Raw genomic sequence first — 27,939 nt, 5'->3', positions numbered from 1 at the left:
GATTACATTAGAGATAAACTAATGTATCCTCTAACAAAACTGCAATAGTGTATACATTTTATATTAAAATATATCCCAAAAACGATTATAGATATATGCTACTTGAAAGAATAAAAAGTACACCACCACAGAAAGCCAATTCTTACATTCGTGCAATTCTTACATGTTACAGGTCCTCGGTATCGTCGTCGAGTCCCGTGGCAGATTTATATTTTTTTCTGAATATATCAGTTAAGAGAGACAGTGTTGCTGCTTCAGTGGTCAGTGACATTCTCTTTAATTTCACAATTTAAAATAAAACGCGTAGTTACAGAAAGAAACATTGTGTTGCATTAGTACATTTCAGAGACAAACATTTAGTTTTCATTTTTGATAACAATTTATACAATATTATTTGAATTATTTCTAATTCAAGTCGCACATTAAACACGTGGACATGTAGTCCTGAGAGAGAGAGATATCCCCGGTTACACAGCATTTAATATATATATATCGTCCTAACAAAGTTATTGCCTTATAAGAACATAATAAACCTCTCAAATACTAAGCTGAATATATCAGTTAAGAGAGACAAAGTCAGCGTTGCTGCTTCAGTGGTCAGTGACATTCTGAAGAACAAGTAACAATGCAGATCTATATCAGTCTCTCTCGAATGGCGCCACCAACAGGCTGCCTCCCAAACTACAGTACTTTAGTTTACACAAAAAAAACAGGCATTTTCCAGATATCACACAGGTTTAAACACGTAAGTACTTTACTTAAATCTTGTGGGTGCTACACATAACATGATAATTCATATAAAGTAATCGCCCATAGTTTGTTATATCAGTACAGCATAATACCACATTATATTTTAATGGAAAGGTTGTGGAATGCAGATCACTCTGTCTCTCTGATCACAATGTTAAAAATGCCTGCAAGCTTTTCCACTCGTGTGACGACATATTCATGTGACAGACATGGACAAATCAAAACCATGAAAAAATCAAAACCAGTCATACCTAATTTAAACACTGCCCAAACCCAGGTATGACACAGGACCGTTTTTTGGAATGGAACCTTTACTTTGCTTGGCAAGAACCTGAGGAATTCCGTCTGAAGCCACGCCCACTGTGCCTGCTCTATTTAAACACTGCCCAAACCCAGGAGCGTTATTCTGAACGCTGAGCTAATGAACAGAGAGCGGAGGTGTCCGTGTTCCTGACAAACATGTCTCTGATTAGCCTGGTCCTAGCACACACCGCCACGGTGTCTCTGGCTTTAGTTTTAACTGCTTTTATATTTTTATACTTTTACTCGAAATCCTCCAAGTCGTCTAATTACAACTTCCCCCCCGGCCCGCCGGCTCTACCTGTTATTGGGAACCTGAACATTTTGGACCTGCACCGGCCGTACAAAACGCTGAGTAAGGTGAGTGGCACTGGGGACCAGGCAGGGCATTAAGATCAGGATTGAAGTGGGTAGTTTGGGTAGGTTTTTAAATGCATGGACAGGTTTGGCGTTGGGTTTCTTTTAGTATTTCTTGAATTCTATTTTAATGGCCTTCATTTAGAAGGGAATTGGTAGTTGTATTTAAAGAAGTGTTTTGTGCAGCTACTCAGCAGTGAAATCAGCTGTCTTAGTGCCAATAACATCTGAAAATAAATCTAACATGCAGGCAGGAGGAGGAAAATCATGCCCAAATCTGATCTGAAATATGAATGTGTAATATAGCAATTCCTTTAGACAATTGTTAGAATGGTAAAAGCATAGAATTGTGTAGTGAAGTACAGTGAAAGCATAGGCTAGCACACCAAAATAGAGAAGTATGGAACAAAAATACAAAATGAACCGGTAAATGCAGTGGTAAATATTCGTTAATTTTGAATTAGAATAAAAACTCCTCAAGGATTATAATAGCCCTGGTACGACCCATCAAATGACCCGTTAAAGAAACCAGAGACGCACTCTTCTGTACAGTGTGTTAGTTATTCGGACAGCATTTATGCATTTATTTCTTTCTTTAGGATATCGTTTAGTCATTTATAATTCTGTTATATGAACGAATACAAACATGGGCATTTTTGGTATGGAATGCATTTCCAGCTGCGTGTTTGTCCCAGCACTAGTTCTGGCACAGATTCACTCGAACAAATGAACAACTAGAAAACAAACAAATGACAAGCCTTCCGCAGCTCCCCTGGGCACAGGCCTGAATTAAAGCAACGTTTATGGTGCTGTCTTCACAATAATGTATCTGTAATCCAGAGCCAGACCTACACGAGCACTGTCGCCGGTGCTTCTACTGCAGCTGAGCCTCTCTGCACTCAGTAAGGGTCCCCACAGCCTTGTGTCTGTGCAGTTTCTTGACTCAGTGCCACCTTCTTATTACTCACAATTCATTCAACACAGGTCCTGCTTCTACAGTGTTCCTGCACGGCTCTCTCCTTTCTTCTCTCCTGTGCAGCCCAGATCCTCCGCTCCGTGTCCTCTCTTTAATAAACATCATCAATTACATTCTTGAAGACTATTGACGTGATTAACTTTATTTCATTATATGCTACAATGAAAATCTATTTCAGATATTATAATATTATAATAATGTGTAAAAAATAATGTAATTGTATGTTAAAATAATGTGATATCTTGTAACAATTGTAAGTCGCACTGGATAAGGGCGTCTGCTAAGAAATAAAATAATAATAATAATAATATATTATTCAGGGTATAGTTCCACACACTGACATCATTCACACATCAGTGTGAGCTGTATGGAAGCTCTTAGACATTGCATCAAGATGGATTTGCTGTTTTTCCATCCCTAACCCTAACCCTACCTCATCCTGTTCAAGTGCTGAGTAAGCGCTCCCCATTGTCCTGCGCTGTGGGTTCTGCACACACGCACTTACAGTAATGGACTGTACAGGCTCTATTAATGTGTTACCTGAAACAACATGTCCATTTCGTTAAGCATGAACAGCAGTTAATCAGCAACTAAGCCATGTTGTTGCATCTCCAGACTCCACCGTTTAGATTGCACAAATGAAACCTTTGTAATAAGCTGTGAAGGCTTTGGACCACATGGTGCACCTCCTGGTGTACCTCCCTGCTGGTGTTTTTAGGTACAGGGGGACTAGGAGCCTTGACTTGTGATTAGCTTTATTTCTTTATATGCTGCAATGAATCTATGTCAGATATCATTATTAAGGGTATGTATGGGGGACTAGGAGCCAAAACCACGGGAAGCGTGTCCACAGTACTACGTCCTGTTTCTCCCACGGTTTTCAGTGGGTACGATTTTTCTTCATGTAAATAGACATAAACACTGAGTGTCCCCCATTTGATTATGAAGATCTTTGCTTGCAGACATTATGTAGATATCTCAAAGACAACACTGTAGAAGAACATCTAAATCACATCCATGGAGTGACCCATATACCAAATTCATATAAAAACTATAATAAAATATGAAAGTCAAAAGATCGTCACTACAAGAATACATGAACTGGAGCTAATGGGAATAAGAAGCAAGAGAACAGATTGTAAAACCATGGTTAGTCCTCCTTTAACAGCTTCTGTGTCCTGCAATAGAAAATCAATGACTTGCACTGGAGCTTCTCAGTTAAAAATCTTAGCAAGGACCTTAGACCTACCATGGGGTTTGTAAATCAATATAGAACTTCAAACACAAAGTAAAACTTTAATGCAGTATGTGGATAATAGTGTTTTTCACACAATAACCTTTGACTCTCAAAATTGTCAGTCTGTATTCACCTCTCTTCACCGCAGGGAACTGGTCCAACATTAGCGGGACAGTAAAAACTAATACTTGCTTCTAGGTAGGTAGAAAACATGGACTGGGCTCGGATTCGGACCCACACTTTTGACCTAGAACTCGGACTGCAGCCCAGACCCTTAAAAATATTGTAACGGTCCAGACAGCGCTGAGGGACCGCCATGACCTTCACCTCAGCTGGCATGGTGCCAGCCCACCTTGGGACCCTCAGCTAGCATGGTGCCAGCCTGCCGTTTGGAAGTAGGGGTTACAACCAGGCCCACTCATGTTGTATATAAGTAGTGCTGTAAGCCTTGTGGTGTTGCTGTTGATGTTGCTGAGTGCTGTTTTGCCTGCCAGTTCATGTTTAATAAAAAGCGTTCTTTTCCCTGGATTCCTGCATCTTCTTTCATGAGAACCAACATAGCTCGCGATAATATATATTTATTTACGAAAGTTCATATGTCAAATTTCCAAACTACACAACAGTAAGCTAGCCTATACTGTAGTAACATACAGCTGTGACCAAAAGTTTTACATCACCTAGAACTTAAGGATGGAGCCATTATTTAAAAAAAACCAAAAAACTTTATGAACATAATTTAGGATTCAAAGAAACTACAAAATGATACCGCAAAAGTCTACTGGAAGCCATAATAGTAGTACAGTGTTTCATGTTAGAATTCAAAATGTCACATTGATAAATTGATACTGATAAATATAATGCAAATGTCACAAAATGCTAATGCAGAATACATTTTTAAATTGCTTGGCTCCCTGGCAATTGTTTCATGATGGATCAAACACAAAATTATAAAAACTGAAGGCACTTCTGCCTCCCGGCTCGTACCAGCTGCTGACTTCAGAAAAACACAAGAATTCGTAGCTCTAGCCAAAGGAGATTCTGAGCAGCACACACATGACTAACATGAGAGCAACGGGCTGGCAGAGAGGAAAATCCGTGTCATCCTCACTGGAACGACGGGAAGATATCTTACAAGCGCTTTACAAACCTTTAGGCAGCGCAGCATCCAAACAAAGGAAGAGTTTTAGAGCAGCACAAAAATGTTGGTAGTGCACCGCACACATTTTCTTAAAGTTGGTGGTGCCACTTAAATGTGAAGTTGTAACAAGTAGACAAACTTCCCTGCTAATGCTTGAATGAGAAACATTACTCCTCCTCTTCTCTCTCCAGCTCTCGGAGACGTACGGCAATGTGTTCACCTTCCACATGGGTCCCAAGAAGTACGTGGTTTTGACAGGCTATGAGGCGGTCAAGGAGGCTCTAGTAACCCAAGCAGACGACTTCTCAGAGAGAGGCCAGACGCACACCACAAACACTAGCTCTAGAGGCGGGAATGGTAAGAGACATGCCTCCAGAGTCCCTTCATCCAGAACTGCAGCAGGAATGTCTGGTTTACAGGTGCCAGTCAATGGTGTTGATTGCGCTAATTTACTATTCCAATTGAAACAAACAGCTTTGTGTTGATTAGTGCTTTCAGTTTAGCCTCTGTGGAGAGCACCAATCATCCAGGCTGTGGTTTCTTCAGTCGTTTCAATTGAAGTGGTGCATTAGGCGTTTGACATCATTTGACACTCAGGTCCATGGGGGGGTGGGGGCTTCTCCTGTTCAAGCTCACTCTCCATCAATTCTCTTAACTAAAGCATTTTTCTTGTTTAGATTCACTTTGTATCATTTTGTTGAATGTTAAAGCACCAAAGCTGGTCCACCAGAGTGTAATTATTAACCTGTCCCCCTGCCACACTCTGCCCCTAGAGGATGTAGGAAATACCTCATTGTTTTATGTGGTGGTTCTTACTGCTGTATGTCTTACATCCACTACAGGCAGAATGTTGCAGAGGGACCAGTAGTCTAGTATGTATGATAGGTGATCATTGATCTCTGTGTAATAAGATCAGGTTATATATTGTAGTCTTGGACCAGGCTGCAGGCAGCTCCAGGTTGATACCGGAATGAGTTTGAGTTTCAGGTTGGCTTCATGGTGGGAACGTTGTATCACTGTAGCAATGGCGCTGTGTTCATGTTTCCTGCAGGAGTTCTCTTCGGTAAGGGGGAGTCCTGGAAGGTGATGCGTCGATTCACCCTCTCCACTCTGCGGGACTTTGGGATGGGGAAGAGAACCATTGAGGACCGGATCATCGAGGAGTCCCAGAGACTGGTGGAGGTCTTCCAGTCCCACAAAGGTGATGACCAAACCAAGAGCAGAGATAATATAGGGTTGACCCTCAATGGGCACAAAACACAGACCAGACCCAGATTCTGCAGCTGTGTGTTTCCCCCCAAGCCTCTTAAAGTTTTGACAAATCAGTGTCCGGTCTGTGTTTTCATATCCACCTCTTCTGAGACACTTCCTTCTGTTTAGCACATCTCTAGTTGCTAGTAATTTGTTATTTAAAATCATTGCATAGAAAGTAGGTTCACATTCTGCTCTGCTCTTTTGTGTCTTTTCTTATTTTAAAGTAAAACTGTAAGAAAGTCAAGCACACTAACTTTTCAGCTAGTGCCCTCCTCTGAAGAAAGTAGGCTATGTTTCGGCTACTGCTTTTGTAGTGCCATAAAAAAACTTTCTTTTGTTTCTTATAGTTTTATCTTATGATTCTTATTAAGCTTTTGAAGTTACAGATGGTCTTTTCTTGTTCCCCCACTCTAAGGAAAACCCTTTGACCCGCAAATCATCATCAGCTCTGCTGTCTCCAACATCATCTGCTCCATCATGTTAGGAGACCGCTTCGACTACAGCGATGCACAGTTCCTGAATCTGCAAAGAACTGTGAACGAGAACGTCAGGCTGAGTGTGAGCCCCAAGACACAGGTACAGTGTAGTGATTAGACCTCCTGCTCAATTTGATCAGTGCTGCTAGTGTCTGCTGCATTCAGGTCTGATTTATAAAGCTGCAATCAGTACAATACAAAAATAATAATAATAATTTCCATTCAATTGCTGGGTTCCCCAATCCAAGTGCTATGGACTGCACTCATGTAGCAATTAAAGCACCAAGAGTTAATTAATTTAATTGTGAATAGAAAACAGTACCACTCAATTCATGTGCAGGTTATATCTGATGTCCGTCTCACATGCAAACAACTTTACTTAGAAAGGATTTAATTATGCGTGTGTCAATTCTTTATGTGAATGAACAAGTATAGTAATTTATTCACGCACGAATGATAAAACTAGGCCCAGATCTTTTTTTTTTATTTCAATGTGACATTGTGTAGAGTAATACAGTAATCCTTTAATGGAGGATCATTACAGCCATTTTCACCATTAAACTCCCCCTCTTCCTCCTTGTCTTTCAGCTGTATAACATGTTTCCTTTCCTGGGCTTCTTCCTGTCTGATCACAAGAAGGCTCATACAAACGGAACAATGTTCCAGGGGTACTTTAGAAATGCATATAAGGATCGTAAAGACAGTGTGGACAGCAATGACCTGAGGAGCTTCATCGACACGTTCATCTCCAGGCAGAGAGAAGAGGTAATATCAGCACAGCAGAGCCTCTATCAGGGACCAGCAGTGTGGCCTTAGTGCATTAAAAGTGCAGTTTTACTGCATATCTAGTGGAAAAGCCTTCACACAGTGAAACCAACTCATTATCACTCCTGTTAATGGTCAGAATATAATGGGAGTGAATGAGGACTCACTCCTGATAATATCACTTTGATCATTATCAAGACTAGAGAGTTTACAAGGTGCTGTACAGAACTGAACAGTTCAGATATAGAAAGTAGCACACTATAGCATGGACACTGCAGTGTGTGTTACCATCTACATATACAGTACAGATTGCACAGTGACCAACACTACTGTAAGCAATGCTGCCCTTATAAGGGGTTCCTATAGTAAAAGCAGAGCAAAGTGTAATATAGCATGGTAAAGCATAGGGAAGCACTGTAAAGAATAGCAAGGTATGGTAAAGCATATTAATAAACATGGCAAACCAGGGTAAATTATGATAATGCACAGCATAACCATGGGAGAAGCATGGTAAAATAGCAGCAATACTGTGCTAAACGTATTTTACAAATTCAGTGTTTTAATGCTCACTTTTTCAGGTTAATGTTGAACTCCAGTAACTCTGCTGATCATTTTTATTGATATTACAAGTTTCTACCTGTATGTCAAACATATTGATAGCACTGCCCCTGCAATAGATGGTTTCTTTTTGTCTATTGCTTGGTAACAGTTAAAGAATGCAAACTGCAGTATATTTGTCCACCGCCAGGATTTTGTCAAACCCACCAAGCTTTTCAGAAGTGCAATATCCCAGGCACTGCTTTCGAAACACAGAGGAGGGCAGTTGCACTGTTTAGACCTGTGTGTATTCATTGTGTTAGGGTTAGAGGAGGGCAGTAGCACTGTTTAGACCTGTGTGTATTCATTGTGTTAGGGTTAGGGTTAGGGTTAGGGTTAGAGGAGGGCAGTAGCACTGTGTGTATTCATTTTATTAGTGTAGGTTGTTTTTTCTGTTTTGGCCTGTGTTTCTAACAGTAGTTTTGTGAAGGTGCTTTGTTACAATGTCGTTGTTGTAGATTTACCTGCACAGTTTAGCACTGAGTGTTTGAAGTTGTAGATGGATTACCTTGGAAAGGAGTTGTCACTGATGCCCTTCATTGTTTTACAGGAGGCCAGAAACTCCAACAAGTATTTCCACGAGGATAACATGGCCGTCACAGCGGGGAACCTGTTTGCTGCAGGGACTGAGACCACCTCTACCACACTGCGCTGGGGGCTGCTGCTCATGATGAAGTACCCCCACATTCAGGGTGAGCGAGGGGGTACCCCTACTTTCAGGGAGAGTGTGTGACTGATTGACTGAATGAATCCTGACCTGAACACCCCCTGCCTGCCATTCAGTCCTGGGTCTCTCTCAATCACAAACCTCTTCATATCAGTAATTGCAGTGTGTTCCTGGGTCTCTCTCAATCAGATACACCTCTTCATATCAGTAATTGCAGTGTGTTCCTAGGTCCTCTCAATCGGATACACCTCTTCATATCAGTAATTGCAGTGTGTTCCTGGGTCTCTCTCAATCAGATACGCCTCTTCATATCAGTAATTGCAGTGTGTTCCTGGGTCTCTCTCAGTCAGATACACCTCTTCATATCAGTAATTGCAGTGTGTTTGTAAATCCTCCCTGTTAACAGACAAAGTCCAGGAGGAGATTGAGAGTGTGATTGGGAGGGAGTGCCCCCCACAGGCCGAGGACAGGAAGAGCATGCCCTACATGGACGCCGTGCTGCACGAGATCCAGAGAGTGGGCAACGTGGTGCCCATGAACCTGCTGCATGAGACCACAGGGGACACCACCTTCCGGGGGTACAGGATACCCAAGGTGAGACAGACAGAGTGTATAGGGCTGTTCCGGTCCACACCTTCATCATGCAAATTCCTGTTCAAATGGAAAACATACAGACTAATAAACCAGCAAAGACACTGTTTGAGGGCATTGCAGTTCCTCCATGTCCAACTTCAAGCAATCCTCATATGATACAATGCACCCTGTATTTCACTGTTTGACTATTGTGAATTTAGTAAGGCGCTCAAACCAGCAAGCCTCTTTGTAACCCTAACCCTAACCCTAACCCTCTGCCATTTCCATCTCAAACCAGCAAGCCTCTTTAATTATTATTATTATTATTATTATTAGTAGTAGTAGTAGTAGTAGTAGAAGTATTATCAATCTATCTTAAGTTTTATTATTTGTATTATCATAAGCAGTATTTAAATTGGCAAATCTGTGATCTGTTTCAAATTGTGTTTTTTGAAAATAAAATAAAACTAAGATTCAGACAGAACTCTGAGCCCTCACCTCCTTTTTTGTAGATCAAGTGATAGCTTCAAGGATCGAGATAGAATGGGGAGGCAGTGTGTTCTGCTTTTTGAAGAGGCTTATTCATAAGTAGAATGGGTTCATTCTTAGAGGAGGAATCGTCGACTGACTATGGGGTTAAAGTGCAGACTGTCAGCTTTAATTTGAGGATATTTTCATCCATATCGGATGAACCGTTTAGAAATTATAGCCTCATTGGTATAGCTGACAGTACAGCCCTGTCTCATTATATTAGATTAGCTTTGGTATTTTACCTTTCTGTAAATGTGTGTCTGTCTGTGTCCCAGGGTACCCCGGTGATCCCGCTGCTCTCCTCTGTGCTCTCTGATAAGACACAGTGGGAGACCCCTCACCAGTTCAACCCCAACCACTTCCTGGATGTGCAGGGCAAGTTTGTCAAGAGAGACGCCTTCATGCCCTTCTCAGCAGGTCAGTGTGTCAGAGAGGAGCAGGGACCAGGTTAGACAGGATTGGGGCTAACCCCCCTCCACCCCGGCATTTTAACTGCAAAGGGAACTGCTATCAATAGAGGTGCAATCAGCAACCAGTTTCCTAATGGAATATAGAACAGGTAACAATCACTACAAAGCCTTCAGATTCAGCTGAAGACATGCAGGTGCATATTATTCTACTTATACAATATATGCGATACCGAAAGTTTAATTATTGAAAGCAAGAAGACAATCTCATTAGATTCTTCCATTTGCGGGATACAAATCAGAATGTTACTGTTTTACAGCTACTTTACTAATCCTGAAGTCTGTGTGTGTGTTGTGTAGTGTAGTGTAGTGTGTGAGTGTTGCAGTATGAGTCGTAATCCTCTGACCCCCCCCCCCCCCCCCCCCCAGGTCGGAGGGTGTGTCTTGGAGAGACCCTTGCCAAGATGGAGCTCTTCCTCTTCTTCACCATGCTCCTGCAGAAGTTTCACTTCCGCCCGCCCCAGGAGGTCAGCCCTGAGCAACTGGACCTCACACCCACCCCTGGCCTCACCTCCGGCCCCCAGCCCTTTCAACTGTGCGCCCTGAGCCACTGAGAGACCCTTTGATACTGCGACCCTGCCTTACTACATCTGCTAGACCTTACTACAGCTACTGACCCCTCACACTGGACTCTTCAGCCACAGAAACTACACAGAAACTACACTTGTGTGAAAGGGGTGTGTCATGCTTTGCTTTATAACATTAGTTTTCATCTTTCATGAAAATTAATTAGCAATAAACAGCTAGAATAATAACAAAGTGATCTATGAAACTGAATGACAGGTTCTTAAGAATAAATCAATGGGTATTGTAGTTGTGATTTTTAATCTCTCTCTCTCTCTCTCTCTCTCTCTCTCTCTCTCTCATATTTATATATATATATATATATATATATATATATATATAAACAGCTGTTTTGATAACGAATTAAGTGATTTCATAATATCCGATTAGAATTGAACTTGATTTCGTTTGAAATATTTACTGACATATTCACACAAACTGTTACCCTGCTTGTATATTCATAGTATTTAATCTGGTCACTTCTTAGTTCTTATACAAAGACAAATTCTAGACACTTGAGGAATGCTTGCTTTTACATGTAATTTATATTTACACTGAAGCTGAGATATTATCTGAATGTTATTGCTGCTGAGATTATTATACTGACTTGTGTTGTATTGATACTCATTTTCTTTTCTGTTTTGTGTTTTCCTTTTTGCTGAAATTCATTAAAGAGAGAACGGTGTTGTATTGTCTATGTGATCTTGAACTCGGCTGGGAGACGTTTTGTAACTGAGTGCTCATTAAAGTAAAACCATTACCCATATTAATGAATGATCTTCATTAGGTATATAAACACGTATTCTCTCTACACTATCACCTGGTTATTATCCCACTCTCATATAAATAATCTCTATCAGTCATACAACTGATGCCCACACCACTTCTTATTATCACTATGGAAAATAATGGTATAAGATTAGAGAGTTTGCTTGTAGCTAAGTTGCTGTACAGCATTGAATTGTTCTGACAGTCAACTCCAGACAACATTAGCTCAACTATATTTGGGCACGTGAAGCTTGCACTGAAGGAGACAAAATGCACACGTGTGACTCTGAGGCACTTGTTCGTGAGGGAAAAGGCCTACAATTTTAGGGATGTTAAAAAGTAGGACATTAAAAGAAAACGGCCTTATAGGATTTATTTTTATTTTTCAATAAAGATATTCATTCTTTGAGTTAAATAATAAAAAAATTTGATCTTATTCAAAAGGTGCCGGAGACGTCAATTCAGAATGTACGATCAGAAGTGGCACATAGGAAATCGGACACTGATTTTTTTTTTTTTTTTTTTACTGGTGCCTATTCAATAGCAAGGCGCAGAAAGACTAAGGCCCTGCCTTTAAACTAGCTTAAAAGTGCTAAATATGGTTTGCGTCCACACTACGCAGCGTTTAATACCTTCTCGAGTCTGGTTCTAAATTAAATCGCATGAGGTAGTGCGGTTTATCAGTGTGGACGTTGTAATACCGAACTACATTTTGTGTATCCTCCAATATCCCAGAATGCTTGCTACCAGTGTACACTCCACAATGGGTATTCAATTAATCATTTTTATGCTTGCAAATAATAATCTGAGGACATCTCTGTTAAACAGTGGGGGAAATAACAAAAGCACAGCGTTAAATTAGGCGACTGCAAAAATGAAATGCGAGTTAAAAGTAGGATCGGGGATGAACAATTCATGTAATTAAGGGGGCCAGAATTAGGCTCAGGTAAACTATGAAGGTAAAAACAAAGATTGTTTAGTAATTAACAGCTTTTTTCTGAGTTTAATTATGAAAACAGAATCAGCTCAATTTGTTTAAAAATAAAGCCCTACTTGTGTGTTCGCATTTTACTTTTTTCCAAAATACTTGTTTTATTTCTTTTAACAATATTCACCTTTATTAATATGAAGCATAAACACATTATTTTAAAATCAAATACAGTGCATGGTGGGATATTATCGTATTAATTTCCACTGCTAGGAACTGTAACCGAACTAGTTTAATAGTGTGTGAACGCATTAAGCCCGGTAAAACATGAAACGGTAGGGTAGGGTGCGGTAAGAGGCCTTTTTGTCCTGGTGCTAACAGGAAATGATGTAATCAGCTATAATCAGTTGAGGTGATTGCTGCCCTCTAGACACACCTGCTACCAGTTTTTGCAGCTTAACAGAAAACCACATGTGAGAGTTTCTCAAAGTTTTTACTTTTATGACTAATTATAATACTTTTTTCAATTCGGTTGCATGGTGTGAACACTGTGAGGCCTGCAGGTTCAAGGGTGTATATTAAAATTATGAATTGAACTATTGGCTTCATGATAATGTTGTGTTTATGTAGGTGCTAATTATGCACAGGCCTTAAAACAATGAAAACAAAACCTCTGCCTTTTGGGTAAGAGGCCCCCGCACTGTTTGGAGTAAGCTTATGGGAGGCCTCTTACCCTATGATGAAGTAAATTGCAAGCTAAGAGGGGTTTTTTTAAGAAAATATGACACTTTGTATCATAATACTAAAATAAGTTTATTTAGCCCTCCCAAATTTCTACAGTGACTCTCTAGCTAGGCCCTAATGTAAGTTTGTCAAGGGCAGCTATAACACAGTCTTAGCTTCTGTTGTAGTTTGACTGAAAAAGTGTGTACAATGAAGAATGACAAAGTTAAAGTTACAGAATTGTAATAAATTGTTCAATACTAAGTAGCCTAGATTATTGTTATTATTATTAGCTACAATCATTTCAGTGTCTGATCTTGGTATTTTAGTCTCCAAGATTAAAATCTTTATACCGGTATCTTTTAACTTTCTTTCAAAAAAGTAGCTCCCACATCATCTCGGTAGGACGATGAAAGACTATTAATTCATAGTCACAGTAGTATCACAATGGCAGCACTCAGAAGCTATACTGTTATTGATTTTATTTGTATTTTTCCACCAAATTCAGCACTATGTCTAAGAAATATTTAAAAAGAGCCCTTCTTGTTGGTGTTATTTGAATTAAAATGCTGTTAATAAAAGATTATTCAAAATTGTTAAAACATTTGAGTGAAGTGTGTTTTTGAGTGAACATATATTGGAGTGGCATGTGGGGTAAGAAGCCCCCATGTGTGGGTAAAAGGCCCCTTTCTCAGAAATGTGTTTTTTTTTTTTTTTTTTGATATCACTAGAGACTCCTGTTTATACTCAGCTATGGAGGGTGCATATAAGTTTATTTAGAACATGAAAAGGGGAGAAATGTACATTAGTTTATATGACAAATATGGGATTTTCCTTAAGAGGGGCCCCTTACCCCACGCTACCTTACTTCAGTGTGGACGTTTTGAGCTGTATTAATGAAAACGTTTTTGAATACAGTTCTCGAGATTGGTTATGTAGTGTGGACGGGGCCGAATTTGATTTCTCCACGGAAAACAGATCACGCAACGTATGCATTTTCATGACAAATAGGTAAAGATTCTTAATTCTTAAGTCAAGGTTCAGCCTATAGAAAAAAGTAATGCAGGTGCAGCCAGTCTGTTCTGGGCTGCTGTGCGCGTGTGTACAGCCGTAATAGTTGGACAAAGGTAGTGTAAAAAAAAACATGTTGTGCCGTGTGTGGTTTTTGTTTCGTTTTTAGCTGGTAAACAGCTTAGCGTTCCTGTTCGTGTTTAGTTAGTGCTCGTCAGAGCTAGGCATTTGTTTTCATTTTATTTTTGTTATTCAAAATAGCGCATCCGCGCTGTAAACCTTCAATCTTGTGTCTGGGTCGGTCTTTTAATGTGCAAAATGAACCCTGAGCCGCAAGGCGCGTTTACACTTGATATAGAAAAACAAAAACTGTATTATATATTATCTTTATACCATTGCGCATACATATTTCATTTTTGTTCAGCAGCTCAAAGTTTACAGTCCGACTACAGTTTCAAAATGATCCTCCACCTGCAAGCATGAGTGATTTCAACTGAGTGCATTTCCACGCCGATATTACTGAGGCGCGGCTGCATGTTAGTAACAGTAATAGAGGCTGGTTGATTTGCTTTCAGTGTTTGGTAGATTACCTCCAGATTACCCGTGTATTGATTAGAGTAAAAATGGATACATTTCTCACGTGCAAAACAAACAGAGTCTACAGGAAGTTCACCATTTTAAAGGGTACAATTATGCTGGGATGGGAAGGAAATGCAATGTGACAAACATTTACAGTGCAGATGATTTGGTTTATTTATTATAACTTTGACAAATAAAAAGTGAATAGACTGAAGAGATTACCAGTAAATATCTTGGATTCTGTACATCCAATTAAGAACGTCTCTTTGGTATTCTGACCTAATCCAGCAGTCTGACAGTCCCACACTGCTGTGACAAATGATATATTAAAAAGAAATGTAGGAAAGAGAATTACTTAATGAAATTATTACCTGTGGTACCATTCAGAAGAGAATTAATTAATGAAATTATTACCTGTGGTACCATTCAGAAGAGAATTACTAAATGAAATTATTACCTGTGGTACCATTCCGAAGAGAATTACTAAATGAAATTATTACCTGTGGTACCATTCTGAAGAGAATTACTAAATGAAATTATTACCTGTGGTACCATTCCGAAGAGAATTACTTAATGAAATTATTACCTGTGGTACCATTCCGAAGAGAATTACTTAATGAAATTATTACCTGTGGTACCATTCCGAAGAGAATTACTTAATGAAATTATTACCTGTGGTACCATTCCGAAGAGAATTACTTAATGAAATTATTACCTGTGGTACCATTCAGAAGAGAATTACTAAATGAAATTATTACCTGTGGTACCATTCAGAAGAGAATTACTAAATGAAATTATTACCTGTGGTACCATTCCGAAGAGAATTACTTAATGAAATTATTACCTGTGGTACCATTCAGAAGAGAATTACTTAATTAAATTATTACCTGTGGTACCATTCAGAAGAGAATTACTTAATTAAATTATTACCTGTGGTACCATTCAGAAGAGAAATACTTAATGAAATTATTACCTGTGGTACCATTCAGAAGAGAAATACTTAATTAAATTATTACCTGTGGTACCATTCAGTTTACATTACCTTTTATTATGCAGAAAAAAAATGTATTTAACATTTACCAAATCACAGAAGCCTTTAAAATAATAAACATTTTATTCAACATTAAGTTCTGCAGAACACAAACCTCATTACAAAGCCATTAGGGGCAGAGACATTCATCAGACATTTTTGCATTAAAAAAAAACACACACACAAACACACACATTTGTATGGCAGCCTTTTGTTGTTCAGGGTTCTGAATGCAATTGAAAACGGGTCCTGGTATTGGAGACATCAGGACAGTGAGGTGATCCATCACTGATCAGCAATACCAGACATGCCTCTGCACATTAGAGACTCTCTTCACAGTGCTAGGACCCATACTGCAAACCCACAGAGTCACTGTGACCCAGCCCCGCAGTGAACCATTAACAAGGTCAGAACACTTCAGAAAGGTCCTGCATTACAGGATCACATGCACGTTCTTATACTTTACAGGTATTTTCAAAAGTTTGTAGCATTTTCTGTAAAGTGTTTATTACAAAACAGGATTGTGGAGGAGCAGGGGTCCCTTGAACAGTCAAGCTTTCTGAATTATACATTAAAAAGGAGGTATTAAGCATCATGATTCATTTGACTTGTTCCTCCATAATGAAGCATGTCGATTCCACACACATGTGGTTTCACTCCAGGGTCACGTATGTGGCATCAGGTCGCCACACCGCAGTTGTTATCCTTCATGGACATCAGCACATAGCCATCGTTGCCCCAGTAAGTCGACCAGGAGTTTTTAACCAGCCAGTAGGGCTCCCCCTTCAGGACGCCATAGCCAACTGCAAGCACTGCATGGTCAAGGTCATTCACAGTGTTACCTGCAGAAGAAAAAGACAAGTCTTAATACAAACCTGCATTCCTTTCCTCAAGGAAAATAAATGTAGCCCCACCTCTACAAGACACTGCTGGACAGAAACTTGCACTGCTGATAGGATAGGCAGGGTGTCGCTCTGTCAATGGAATCTATATAAACCGTTTAAAACTATTACATGCATGGTTTCCTCACGAAGAATACAGGAGTCAATTTCATGAGACTATAAATCGAGGAGAGGAGAAGAGAGGGCAGGGTGAGTTGGCCAGTGTCCAAAAGGATATTAGATTTTTCAAATGGAATTGAATTCAGCTTTAAAAAATACTCACTATGCCTGTGAATTTCAAACACATTTTCAGAATGTACTTTTCATTTGAGAAACCCAAGGCTAGAGAATCCTAGGTAGTCCTGCATACACTGCGCTGCTGCGAGACAATGTTCCCTGTATCCCAGCTGCCTGCACACACTGCGCTGCTGTGAGACAATGTTCCCTGTATCCCAGCTGCCTGCACACACTGCGCTGCTGCGAGACAATGTTCCCTGTATCCCAGCTGCCTGCACGCACTGCGCTGCTGTGAGACAATGTTCCCTGTATCCCAGCTGCCTGCACGGACTGCGCTGCTGTGAGACAATGTTCCCTGTATCCCAGCTGCCTGCACTGCTCGCGGTGTGTGGTGCACCCCCACCCCAGGAGAGCCAGTCTCTGAAGCGTTTGATATCGCCACTCACCACACTGGGGCTCGTAGTACACCCCGCTGCTGTAGAACAGGAAGGACTTGTGCGTGGCATTGATGCTCACCGCCACCGGCCCATTCTTGAAGATGGCCAGTTTGAGAGCTTCCAGGTCACCCGAGGTCACATTAGTATAGCTCTTCACCTTGGTGGTCAGCTGGGACTGGTTGTTGTGGCAAAACCCGTTCTGGAGAGGAGAGACAGACAAAAAAAAAAAAAATCAGCAACACCATTCAGTCTTGGCCTGTGCTCCTTTAAAGTGGTGGCAGCCAACAAATAACTGTACATTTTACTGGAATGCACTAGCAGTCGCTGTGCAGGACTATGTGCAGTTATGTGCTTTCTAGCAAACCTGTACTTTTAGTTTAAAACATGGTATCTTGTACTGCTAAAGAAATCTGTTTGCAAGCTTCACTTTCAGGTATTTATGCACTTAAGGGCATTTCACCTGGAGAGTCCCCCCCATCACTTGCACACCTTTGAGTAACCAACCAGCTGCTTCCCCTAGTGACGGTCATGCTTTGCAGCCAGTACCATGCTTTGACCCAGAAGACGCTGCTGAGGAGAGATGACCTATCAAGTGACACAGTAACAGACTCTATAAGAGCCCTATAAATGCACTTCCTATGCATCGTGTTTTGGGACCCCAGTGCCTCACACAGTCCAGGTCTCTCTGCTGCACAGGAAGGGGATTTACTGCAGATACTGGTGCCAGAGGAAGTTGCATTCACCCGAGACAGTAAAATACATTGAGAATGCTGTGCTAATAAAAGCAAGCATAATGCCCCACCCGCCACTCTGACCTACCCCTGTGTAGAGTCATGCTGCCCCACCCGCCACTCTGACCTACCCCTGTGTGGGGTCATGCTGCCCCACCCGCCACTCTGACCTTCCCCTGTGTGGGGTCATGCTGCCCCACCCGCCACTCTGACCTACCCCTGTGTGGGGTCATGCTGCCCCAACCGCCACTCTGACCTACCCCTGTGTGGGGTCATACTGCCCCAACCGCCACTCTGACCTACCCGTGTGGGGTCATGCTGCCCCACCCACCACTCTGACCTACCCCTGTGTAGTGCCGTGGTGCCCCAGCCCCCCCACTCTGACCTGTCCCAGGTACGGCCCGTAGGACTCTGCGGTGGCGATGCCCCCGTGCTTCATCACCCACTCGTAGGCTCTCCACTCCTCCCCCCCGTCACAACCGTTGTTCCCAAAGCCCCAGGTGCAATCCACCAGCATCTGCTGGGACAGGACCACCTGCGAACCAGTCTGAGACAGAGACAGAACAAACAGGAGCCTTAGCTGCTATAGTCAGCAACTCCCCTCCCATCATCCATTTCAACCGACGTGGTTAAAATAAAAATCTGTATATTCATTGTTGGTAATTATTCAATATTAACACTCAAAAAAACAACAACATAAAAACAATGAATTTAACTGATGTTTTAAACAAAGTGATGTGAAAATTAAAACACAATTTTGTTTTTCCAACCACACACACACACAAAAAAAAAAATTCTATATCATGTTAACCCTCACCTTCAAGAAGAGAGCGCCCTCTAGTGCTCCAGTTGTGGCATAACTCCAGCAGGACCCGCAGATTGCCTGGTCCTTCACAGGAGTCACAGCACCTGGGGTGAGGGAGGCAGCAATGGGAGGAGTCAGTCACGCTCCAATGCAGCCCTGCTGTTCTGTGCAGCTGGTTTTACACTTGACTACCAATTACCTTAGTACCCCTGAGCAGATAATACTATCTATCTGCCACACTGAACATTGTAGGTTAATATTAACAAATACACCACTGTGTATATATCTTCCCCCCGCCCAGCCCCCTCACATGCCACTGCGTTTTACCCAATGTTTACACTTCCTTATGCTGGAGTCTGCACACACAGACTCCACGAACACTGATAACACACTGGAGCCCTGTACACACAGACTCGACGAACACTGATAACACACTGGAGCCCTGTGCACACACAGACTCCACGAACACTGATAACACACTGGAGCCCTGTGCACACACAGACTCGACGAACACTGATAACACACTGGAGCCCTGTACACACAGACTCGACGAACACTGATAACACACTGGAGCCCTGTGCACACACAGACTCCACGAACACTGATAACACACTGGAGCCCTGTGCACACACAGACTCGACGAACACTGATAACACACTGGAGCCCTGTGCACACACAGACTCGACGAACACTGATAACACACTGGAGCCCTGTACACACAGACTCGACGAACACTGATAACACACTGGAGCCCTGTGCACACACAGACTCCACGAACACTGATAACACACTGGAGCCCTGTGCACACACAGACTCGACGAACACTGATAACACACTGGAGCCCTGTGCACACACAGACTCGACGAACACTGATAACACACTGGAGCCCTGTGCACACACAGACTCGACGAACACTGATAACACACTGGAGCCCTGTGCACACACAGACTCGACGAACACTGATAACACACTGGAGCCCTGTGCACACACAGACTCCACGAACACTGATAACACACTGGAGCCCTGTGCATACACAGAGGTCTTTGGATTTGCTAGAGTTTAAACACCTAAATGAGCATAATCACGGATATGGAGCGCAGGAGAAAGTCTTGAGTTTTCTTTCTTATTCTTTTAGAACTCCGCTGGTCAGTCATCGGCATCTCATGGATGTCACGCAATTTATTTTTTTACGACAAACAGACGTTTATGCATTTCTCTTCTCAGGGCGTGTTCTCTTCTCATTTCTCTCACCCATCTTAGTTTGGGGTTCAGAGGGCGCAGAGTCCACTTCACCTTACCTGAGGTTGTGGACGAAGATGTGTTTGCGCGTCTCGTGCTCCTCGTCTCCATAGCGATGCTGGAATCTGTCGCGGAAGTGTCCAAACAGCCGGTGGGTGCGGTCCTCCTGGTAGGGGCTTACAAAGTCCTGCATGGGATTGGCCAGGACCCTGTGCTCCACCCCCGGCCCGGGGAACCCAGTGCACTGCAGACCTGTGGAGACCGAGGGGGGCAGGGTGAAACACAGACTACATCACTGAATCCGTGCAGTGCCTGGCTGCCCCTGGGAGGCTTGTGGTCTCTTTCACGGTTAGAAACTCACTTGGGGGGCGGGGGGGGAACAAACAAGAAAAACATACATTTCAAAATCTAGCATGTACTAAGTATTACTATTGTGGCTTTCTGTAGACTTACAATATAATTTTGTAGTTTCTTTGGTTACATTATGTTAAATAAAATATCCAAATTAATGTTCAGAATTAAAAATGAATAAAATGTCTCAATCCTAAAATTCTGGGAGAAAGAGCAGCATACCGTCAGGCAGAGAGAAGGCGTGGGGGTCGGGGTGCTGTGAGAAGTCACTGTAATCCATCTCGTACTTGTCGTAGTGGAATGGCACCGGAGCGCTGCTCACCCACAGCATGTACATGTTCTTCTTCTTGCCCTCCAGAGTCACGTTCTGCCACACCTCACACAGCTGCCCACGGAAGTACTCCTCCCTCACCAGCTGGGTGACAGACATTTAAAATAAGAAAGTAGACGGTTTTGTGAACAAAATCAAAGCATCCCAGGGTAATACCGTAATGGGAATGGCTTCTCTGATCGTATTGGAGTCCCAAGTCAACCTATATTTAATGAATATTGCAGACTCCTATCATATTACAGAATCTCTAAAATAAGCTTCAATACAACTGAAGACATTGACTTCTAGTCTAAACATTTGTCATTGAAACTATTTTTTTTTTTTGGCATTTCTATTTTTAGCACCATGGGGTGTTTACCAGTTATGGACGATATATCAATCATGAAATAAGCTTGAGCTGTTTGCATGAGCTGTATAATAGTAAGTGCCTCATATAACTGGCATCCACATGTCTGGTTTGTGAAGGGTGCACTATAGAGGACTGGAGCAGAGTCCCCCAGGCTGCGCCCCCTGATCCTTGGAGCACACACTCAGCACCGCACCTGGAACCCCTCCAGACTGGGGAACACGCTCTGGGGCAGCACGGGGTCAGCCTTGGTGCCGTTGACCTGGAAGCACTTGATGACGTTGACCTCGGTCTCGGTGGTCTCGGGGGTGAGCTTGTAGCTGCAGCCGGCTGGCTTCTCAAAGCCAAACTGGTACGTCTGCACTTGGCCTGAAACCAGAGGGAGGGACGGAGAGTCAACCCCTCTGACACAGCAGCCTGTCCGGAGCCACTCCAAAGGGACAGTACACTCAAGAGGGTTCGCAACATACCTTGCTAGTCTGAATCATTCTTGATAGTTCACAAATCATACAGCTAATCTGAACTTTGAACTGAATCCTAATGTTGGTTGTATCACAAACTAGAGGTTTAAACTGGAGAAGCAGTTATAATTACTTGCTGTAATTTCCTATGAGACTTCAAAAGCAGGTCACAGGTCAAAGTGAAGGGAGCCAGTGGACTCCGAAGCTCAGCATGGTAGTAGTCGATGCGGCTGACCCCTCCAGTCAGGTTGTACCAGGCTTCAAAGGGCTCCTGGATCTCTGCGTAGGGCAGCGAGATCACTCCTGCAACAGACAGGCATTGTGTTAATACATGAGGACTCAGACACACACCCACAGCATGCTTCCTACTGGGGCTCAGCAGCACCTACAGGCTTTTCTTGAGTCAGGGAAAAAGTATTTTTGCCACACAGCCATGAACTGAAATCAGCTGACAAGCTAGTGATCAACTTCTGCTTTGGGAGTTTCCTGGGTTTTCGAGACCAAGAAACATGTGAGGAATCAGCTCTGAAATGCAAATTCAGCAAGAAAATTGATTTTAGAGGAACAGCCCCATACCTGGAAGAGGAACTGAAAAAAGAAACAAAACAGAGACAAACTCCAGAAACAGCATTGACACACGTAGCAAGCAAGGGCTAATGCTCCAGTTTTTGGTTTTACTAAATCTGATAAAGTGGGTTTCATGTAACATGTCATCTTTATCTGTAGAATTTTAGATTTATTTCTGTAAACGCATAGAGATGAGGTCCCTTTTGGAAAATACCAGTGGATCTCTGCTTGCGAGGCCCAGGATTGAACAGCAGGCAGGGTTGAGGTGCACTCTCCCTCTCTTTCACCTGCTGGCAGTGCACCCACCTGTAGCCAGTGCCATGATAAATACCATGAAGATTTTGGTGCCATCTGCAGTCCCTGATTCTTTACTGGAACTCCTATTTTATTATGTATACATGTATTTCAACACGCACAACATTCTCTCCCCAATCCAAACATCGACTGAACATTTGAGAAAGATGCACTCAGAACTTTGTTGAACAGTTGGGTATTCAAGAATCCCAGTGTTTCTGCCTCAACAGCATGACTCGCTGACGCAGTGTGCTGGAAATCTCCATTACTGGGGTTACATGCAGAAAGAACCGATTGTGCTGAATCTGAAAACCATGTACTGAGTTTACAAGACAAACTCAATGGGGTCTGGAGGAATCAGTGCTTCTGAATCCCATTAACCCCCCCACCCCCCGCCCCCACTCCGCTCCAGACTGGTTTTGTTTGCAGAATCAAGAATGTTGACAGCCTCACATGATTGACTAGCCACGCCCCCACAAAGTTATTTAGGTTACATGAGGTTTTAGGAAACCGTCCCCGTGGCTATCATCAAAAATAAAGAATGGCTGCATCTTACCAGAGACGTGGTAAACAGCTCCGAAGTCAGGAGCCTTTGCCACAGGCTTGCCTTCCAGCAGCACTAAGGGAAGATCAACAATCACAGGTTAATATAACATTTATATAGCACCTTTCACAGCAAGTATCCCAAAGCACTTTACAAGATTTAAAACAAACAAAAGGTACAGTTAAAAGCCAATTTAAAATAGCAAGTCTTTAAAGAAGTTTTAAAAAAATCCAGAGTCTGAACTTATAATTTGGCAAGGAGTTCCAAAGTCTGGGTACATACAGAAAAAGCCCCGTCACCCCGAGTGCGCAGCCTGGAGTGGAGGACAACCAACAGACCAGCCTCAGAGGAACGCAGGAGCAGGGACACAGGGAGTAAGCAGGTCAGCAATATATGATGGAGCAGCACCAGTTAGAACTTTATAGGTTAGCATTGCAATGTTAAAATCAATCCTAAAGTTAACAGGCAACCAGTGGAGTTGACATAGTACAGGTGAAACATGATCACGAGATTTTGATCTTGTTAGGATGCGAGCAGCAGCATTCTGGACATATTGGAACCAAAGAGTATTATTAGGAAGGCCACAGAACAAAGCATTGCAGTAATCCAATCTCAAGCCGATGAGTGTGTGAACTAACCTTTCTGCACCTACTGATGATAGGAAAGGATGTAAACAGGTAATATTGCAGAGGTGAAAAAAGGCTGTCCTAACACTGCATTCAGAGGTTCAGAGGTTAAGGAGGAATCCATAGTAACACCCAAGTTCCTAATTCTAGAACTGACTTTAATATCAGAACCATCTAATGACAGTGAGGAGAAAGTAACTGTACAGGTGATTCACAGATCCCAGGAGCAAAATCTCAGATTTGTCAGAATTTAACTGAAGGAAATCATCATGCATCCATCTTTTTATATCAGCAATACAGTCTGACAGAAGAGAGATTGCTTTGTTAAAATGTGTTTTAAAAGAAATAAACCTGGGGGTCATCGGCATAAAAATGAAAATCTACACCAAAACGTTTGAAAAGCTGACCTAAAGGCAGCATATGAATATTAAACAGTAGAGGGTCCAACACAGAGATTAAACAGAAATAATTAATTCAGAATCAGATGTGAAAACACCAGGAGAAACTCTATTGGACAAACATGATCTAAACCAATTGAGAGCAATGCCGGAGATTCCAACTGTCTCCTCTAACCTTCCAAGTAAAACATTGTGGTGAACCGTGTCAAATGCTGCACTAAGATAAAGTAAAACTAGAATGGAATAACATCTATAAATCAGCAGCCATTAATCATTTACTACTGACAATAGAGGAACCAGGGACATGCTGCAGGTCAGGGAGGCCACTGCGGACTCAACCAGCTGTGCAGTTAGCTGTTCTGAGGGATTGGTTACAGATACAGAATTATGAAACGATTCTGCCCAGCATCAACTCAAATACATGAATGTTGGTTTCATGCAAAAGCATTAAACTTGGACTCCCCATCTAAGTGAAAATGGATAGAGTAACCGATTTAACAGCAAGGACAGGAATGGAGTGAAAAGGGCATCGAGCCTCACCTGCATGTCACTACTTGTTCACAAAGAGGTAAATGCTAGCGAGGAGTGCCAAGCTTCCCGATTGACAGGCTGCAGGCAGAAGGGTTACACGGGCACCAAGGGATCCTTAATACTCAAATATACTGGTTCTTAACCAAACTATGTTTTTATTTGCTAAACTTTTAAATGAGGTTTTGTTTGCACACAAGTCAGGCTAACACCTTTCGCTGCTAATTCATCGGAGTTTCGTCGACGTCTCTGTTTGACAAATGTAGCAACTCAGCCCTGCCAATGGTTTCAGTTTATACCCAATTCCGTACAAAACAAAACAAAAGTCAACTTCCGAATAAAGCCAACTTGATACAAGTTTAGTTGCTGTATTCAGACTTCATAAAAATGTGTCTGGAACTACAGGGATTAAATGAAGTCTGGTAACAGTAAATCGATACAGTATTTAGACAGCGAGTTCTGGTTTAATTACACACTCTAGGCTACACATCACCCGATAATGTTGTAATGGAACTTGTAGCGTCAGTAAACTTGTTCTGACTTGACAAGCGAAAAACGAGTCTCAGAAAAAAAGCAACAAAGTGAGCTATATTACTACTGTACTATCTTAACATTGTTTAAACTGAAGACATGACGAAATCATACAATCACACGATTTGCAAAATAATACGGTCGCTATCGTTATACATATAATATAAAAAAAATACATAAGGTGCCGCTACCGTACTCTCTGTATCAAAATTAGAGGCTGTTAAGGTCGAGGATTATTATTGTGTTTATATTATATATATATATATATATATATATATATATATAAAAAGTTTTAGAACACCTCAATTTTTCCAGTTTTTATTGAAATTTACGCAGTTTAATGTTTCAATGTACTCTGAAATTAAAGCATAGAACAAATAAACAATTGGCGATAAAAAAGAAATCATGGAATCGTTTTGGTTAACAAAATTTAATTTAAATTTTTGACTCCTCAAAGTAGCCACCTTTTGCAGCTATAACAGCCGAACACACTCGTGGCATTCTTTCTACAATAGAAATCAAATATTGTTTGGAAAGTTCTTCCCAACACTGTTGCAGAAGTTCCCACAAATGTGTTGCACTTGTAGGTTGCTTTGCTTTCACACTTCTGTCCAGTTCATCCCAAACCAGCTCGATGGGGTTTAAGTCTGGAGACTGTGCTGGCCATGCCATGATTGAAGCCTACCGTCTTGTTCTTTTCTTCTAAGGTAGTTCTGACATAGCCTGGAGGTATGTTTTGGGTCATTATCTTGCTGTAGGATGAACCCCTGACCAACTAGGCGTATACCAGAGGGTATTGTATGGCGCTGCAAAATGCTGTGGTAGCATTTTTGGTTCAGGGTGCCACTCACTCTGTGCAAGTCACCGACTCTGGATCCAGCAAAAGAGCCCCAGACCATCATGCTTCCTCCTCCATGTTTGACAGTTGGTGTCACACACCGAGGAACCATCCTTTCGCCTACTCGACGGTGTACAAAAACCCTGCGTGATGAACCGAAGATTTCAAATTTTGATTCATCGGTCCATAAGATCTTCTTCCAGTCTCCAGTAGTCCACTGGCGGTGCTTCATGGCCCAGGCAAGCCTCTTTTTCTTATTTTGCCATCTTAGCAATGGCTTTCTTACTGCCACTCGACCTGTCAAACCTGCAGCTCGAAGTCTTCTCTTCACAGTTGAAACTGAGACTTGCTTACTTCGACCAGTGTTAAGCTGTGCTTGAAGCTGTTGTCCTGTGAGCTGCCTGTCACGCAAGCTGTTGACTCTCAGAAACTTGTCTTCTGATTCTGTTGTGGCTTTGGGTCTGCCAGACCTCTTCCTGTCAGAGTTTCCTCCAGTTTCCAAGTGCCTTTTGATGGTGTAGGAAACTGTACTCACTGACACCTTCGCTTTCTTTGCAATTTCTCTAAAGAAAAGACCTACACTTTTAAGGGTTATAATGGTCTGTCTGTCTTCCTTTGTTAATTGCCTTTTTCTCGCCATTATGAGAGCAATATACTACTTCCTGCAGTACAATACTGTCCAAATAATGCTTAAGAGGGTGTAGTAACACAGTCTGTTCCAACACTGCTTTTATACAGACAGAGGGTTTGTAAGTAATCAACAAAAGTTGGGACACCTGTAGGAATTGTTAGCATCAACTTTCAAGGCTTAATTTACTTCCATTGCTGCAGAACAGCTGTAAGTTGTTAACCCATTACTTGTTCCCTGAAAAAGGCCTTTTTGTATAACTCTGAAATGTACATTATTTTTCAGTTTTTGGTAACCTAAACTTTTTTTTTTTAACATCTGGCAGTTTACCGTTTACCTTTGTACCATTTCAGGTTATTCACTGGACTTGAACTGCTTAAATTTCAATAAAAACTGGAAAAATGGGGGTGTTCTAAAACTTTTGACAGGTAGTGTGTATATATATATATATATATATATATATATATATATATATATATATATATATATATATATATATATATATAGTGTAACAATTTCACTTTCTTTGTAAAGTAATACAATAGAACCATATAACGTTGTTGTAAACGTTACGAGGTCCTGCCTTCCTCAATGTTAAATACCCCCTACCTATGACACAACTCCAGATGAGAGCCCAATTGCACAGCCCCATAGCCTCAGCTGAGCGGCACCGTTTCGGGTTTGAAAAACTTGCTCCGAGCTGAATTCAGATCCGTATTGCAAACTCCTGCGCTCAGCCAGAACTAATAACACTACCAGCGTCACATGACAATTCATTGCGCAAAATATATTTGATCGACGGCAGGTTTAAACCAATGAGAAGCATATTTGGGTAGAACTTATCCAACCACGGGCAGAGGGAGATTAGTTTTGTCTGATCATGAGACTACTGAACTTCACCAAACCCACGTGACGGCCAAAGTGTCTCCATCACGTGACCGTTTGAAACTTCCATATCTTCTGTGCAGCGTGCTTCATCCGAAACACGGTGTAGTACTCTCAGAAGTACTTTGTGTTTGTACATTAGTTGGCCATTTGTCATGAAAAAACGCTGGCATTGTCTCCGAATATTAGCCTTTCGGGTTAGGGTTAGGGTTAGGGGTTAGGAGTTGGGGTTGGGCAGATCGATCTGAAGTCTCTATCTATTAAAAACAGATAGATACAAGAATATTGTGTTATGCAAGAACATAGCATAACTGTACTGATCTGGTTTGCATACGTGCAGAAAATAAAAGTTATATACAATACAGTAGGCTACTATTTATTTATTTTTAATTTTTTTTTATTTAAATAAATCTTCGATATACCTCACTGGAGTAGCCAGGAATTTTTTGCCACTGTGGCAAAAGTACAAATATCTCTAGAAACTTTCCATTTTTTGACAGGGCCAAGCCTTTAATCTGATTCACTTTTAAGTACAGCTATGGCCAAATTTTTTGCAGCACCTAAAATTTTAGGATTGAGACAGGACGTTG

At 41.7% G+C, this 27,939-nt stretch overlaps 1 protein-coding gene and 1 pseudogene across 1 annotated transcript; one reads left to right on the top strand and one right to left on the bottom strand.

The window, feature by feature from the left end:
* The first annotated feature begins 1,007 nt into the window (after positions 1-1,007).
* LOC117414080 (cytochrome P450 2K1-like) lies at positions 1,008-11,337 on the top strand. The gene is made up of 9 exons (XM_034906536.2): positions 1,008-1,410; positions 4,950-5,115; positions 5,810-5,959; positions 6,428-6,588; positions 7,077-7,253; positions 8,401-8,542; positions 8,924-9,111; positions 9,897-10,038; positions 10,458-11,337. The coding sequence occupies exons 1-9, from the start codon at positions 1,210-1,212 to the stop codon at positions 10,640-10,642; spliced, it is 1,512 nt and encodes a 503-aa protein (XP_034762427.2). The 5' UTR covers positions 1,008-1,209; the 3' UTR covers positions 10,643-11,337.
* Positions 11,338-15,756: 4,419 nt separating this feature from the next.
* On the bottom strand, positions 15,757-27,197 carry LOC117413666 (procathepsin L-like; annotated as a pseudogene).
* Positions 27,198-27,939: the final 742 nt, after the last annotated feature.

This window comes from Acipenser ruthenus, chromosome 25 (genome assembly GCF_902713425.1).
Source record: "Acipenser ruthenus chromosome 25, fAciRut3.2 maternal haplotype, whole genome shotgun sequence".
Lineage (NCBI taxonomy): Eukaryota > Metazoa > Chordata > Actinopteri > Acipenseriformes > Acipenseridae > Acipenser > Acipenser ruthenus.
Note: the sequence above shows the minus strand (reverse complement) of the source record. Positions and strands in the feature narration are given on the sequence as shown.

Excerpts from the sequence above, each read along its gene's own strand:
- LOC117414080 (XM_034906536.2), top strand. The coding sequence starts at position 1,210 with ATGTCTCTGATTAGCCTGGTCCTAGCACACACCGCCACGGTGTCTCTG. Across the intron at positions 1,411-4,949 it reads CGTACAAAACGCTGAGTAAG|CTCTCGGAGACGTACGGCAA; the intron begins GTGAGTGGCACT and ends TTCTCTCTCCAG. Across the intron at positions 9,112-9,896 it reads GGGGGTACAGGATACCCAAG|GGTACCCCGGTGATCCCGCT; the intron begins GTGAGACAGACA and ends TCTGTGTCCCAG.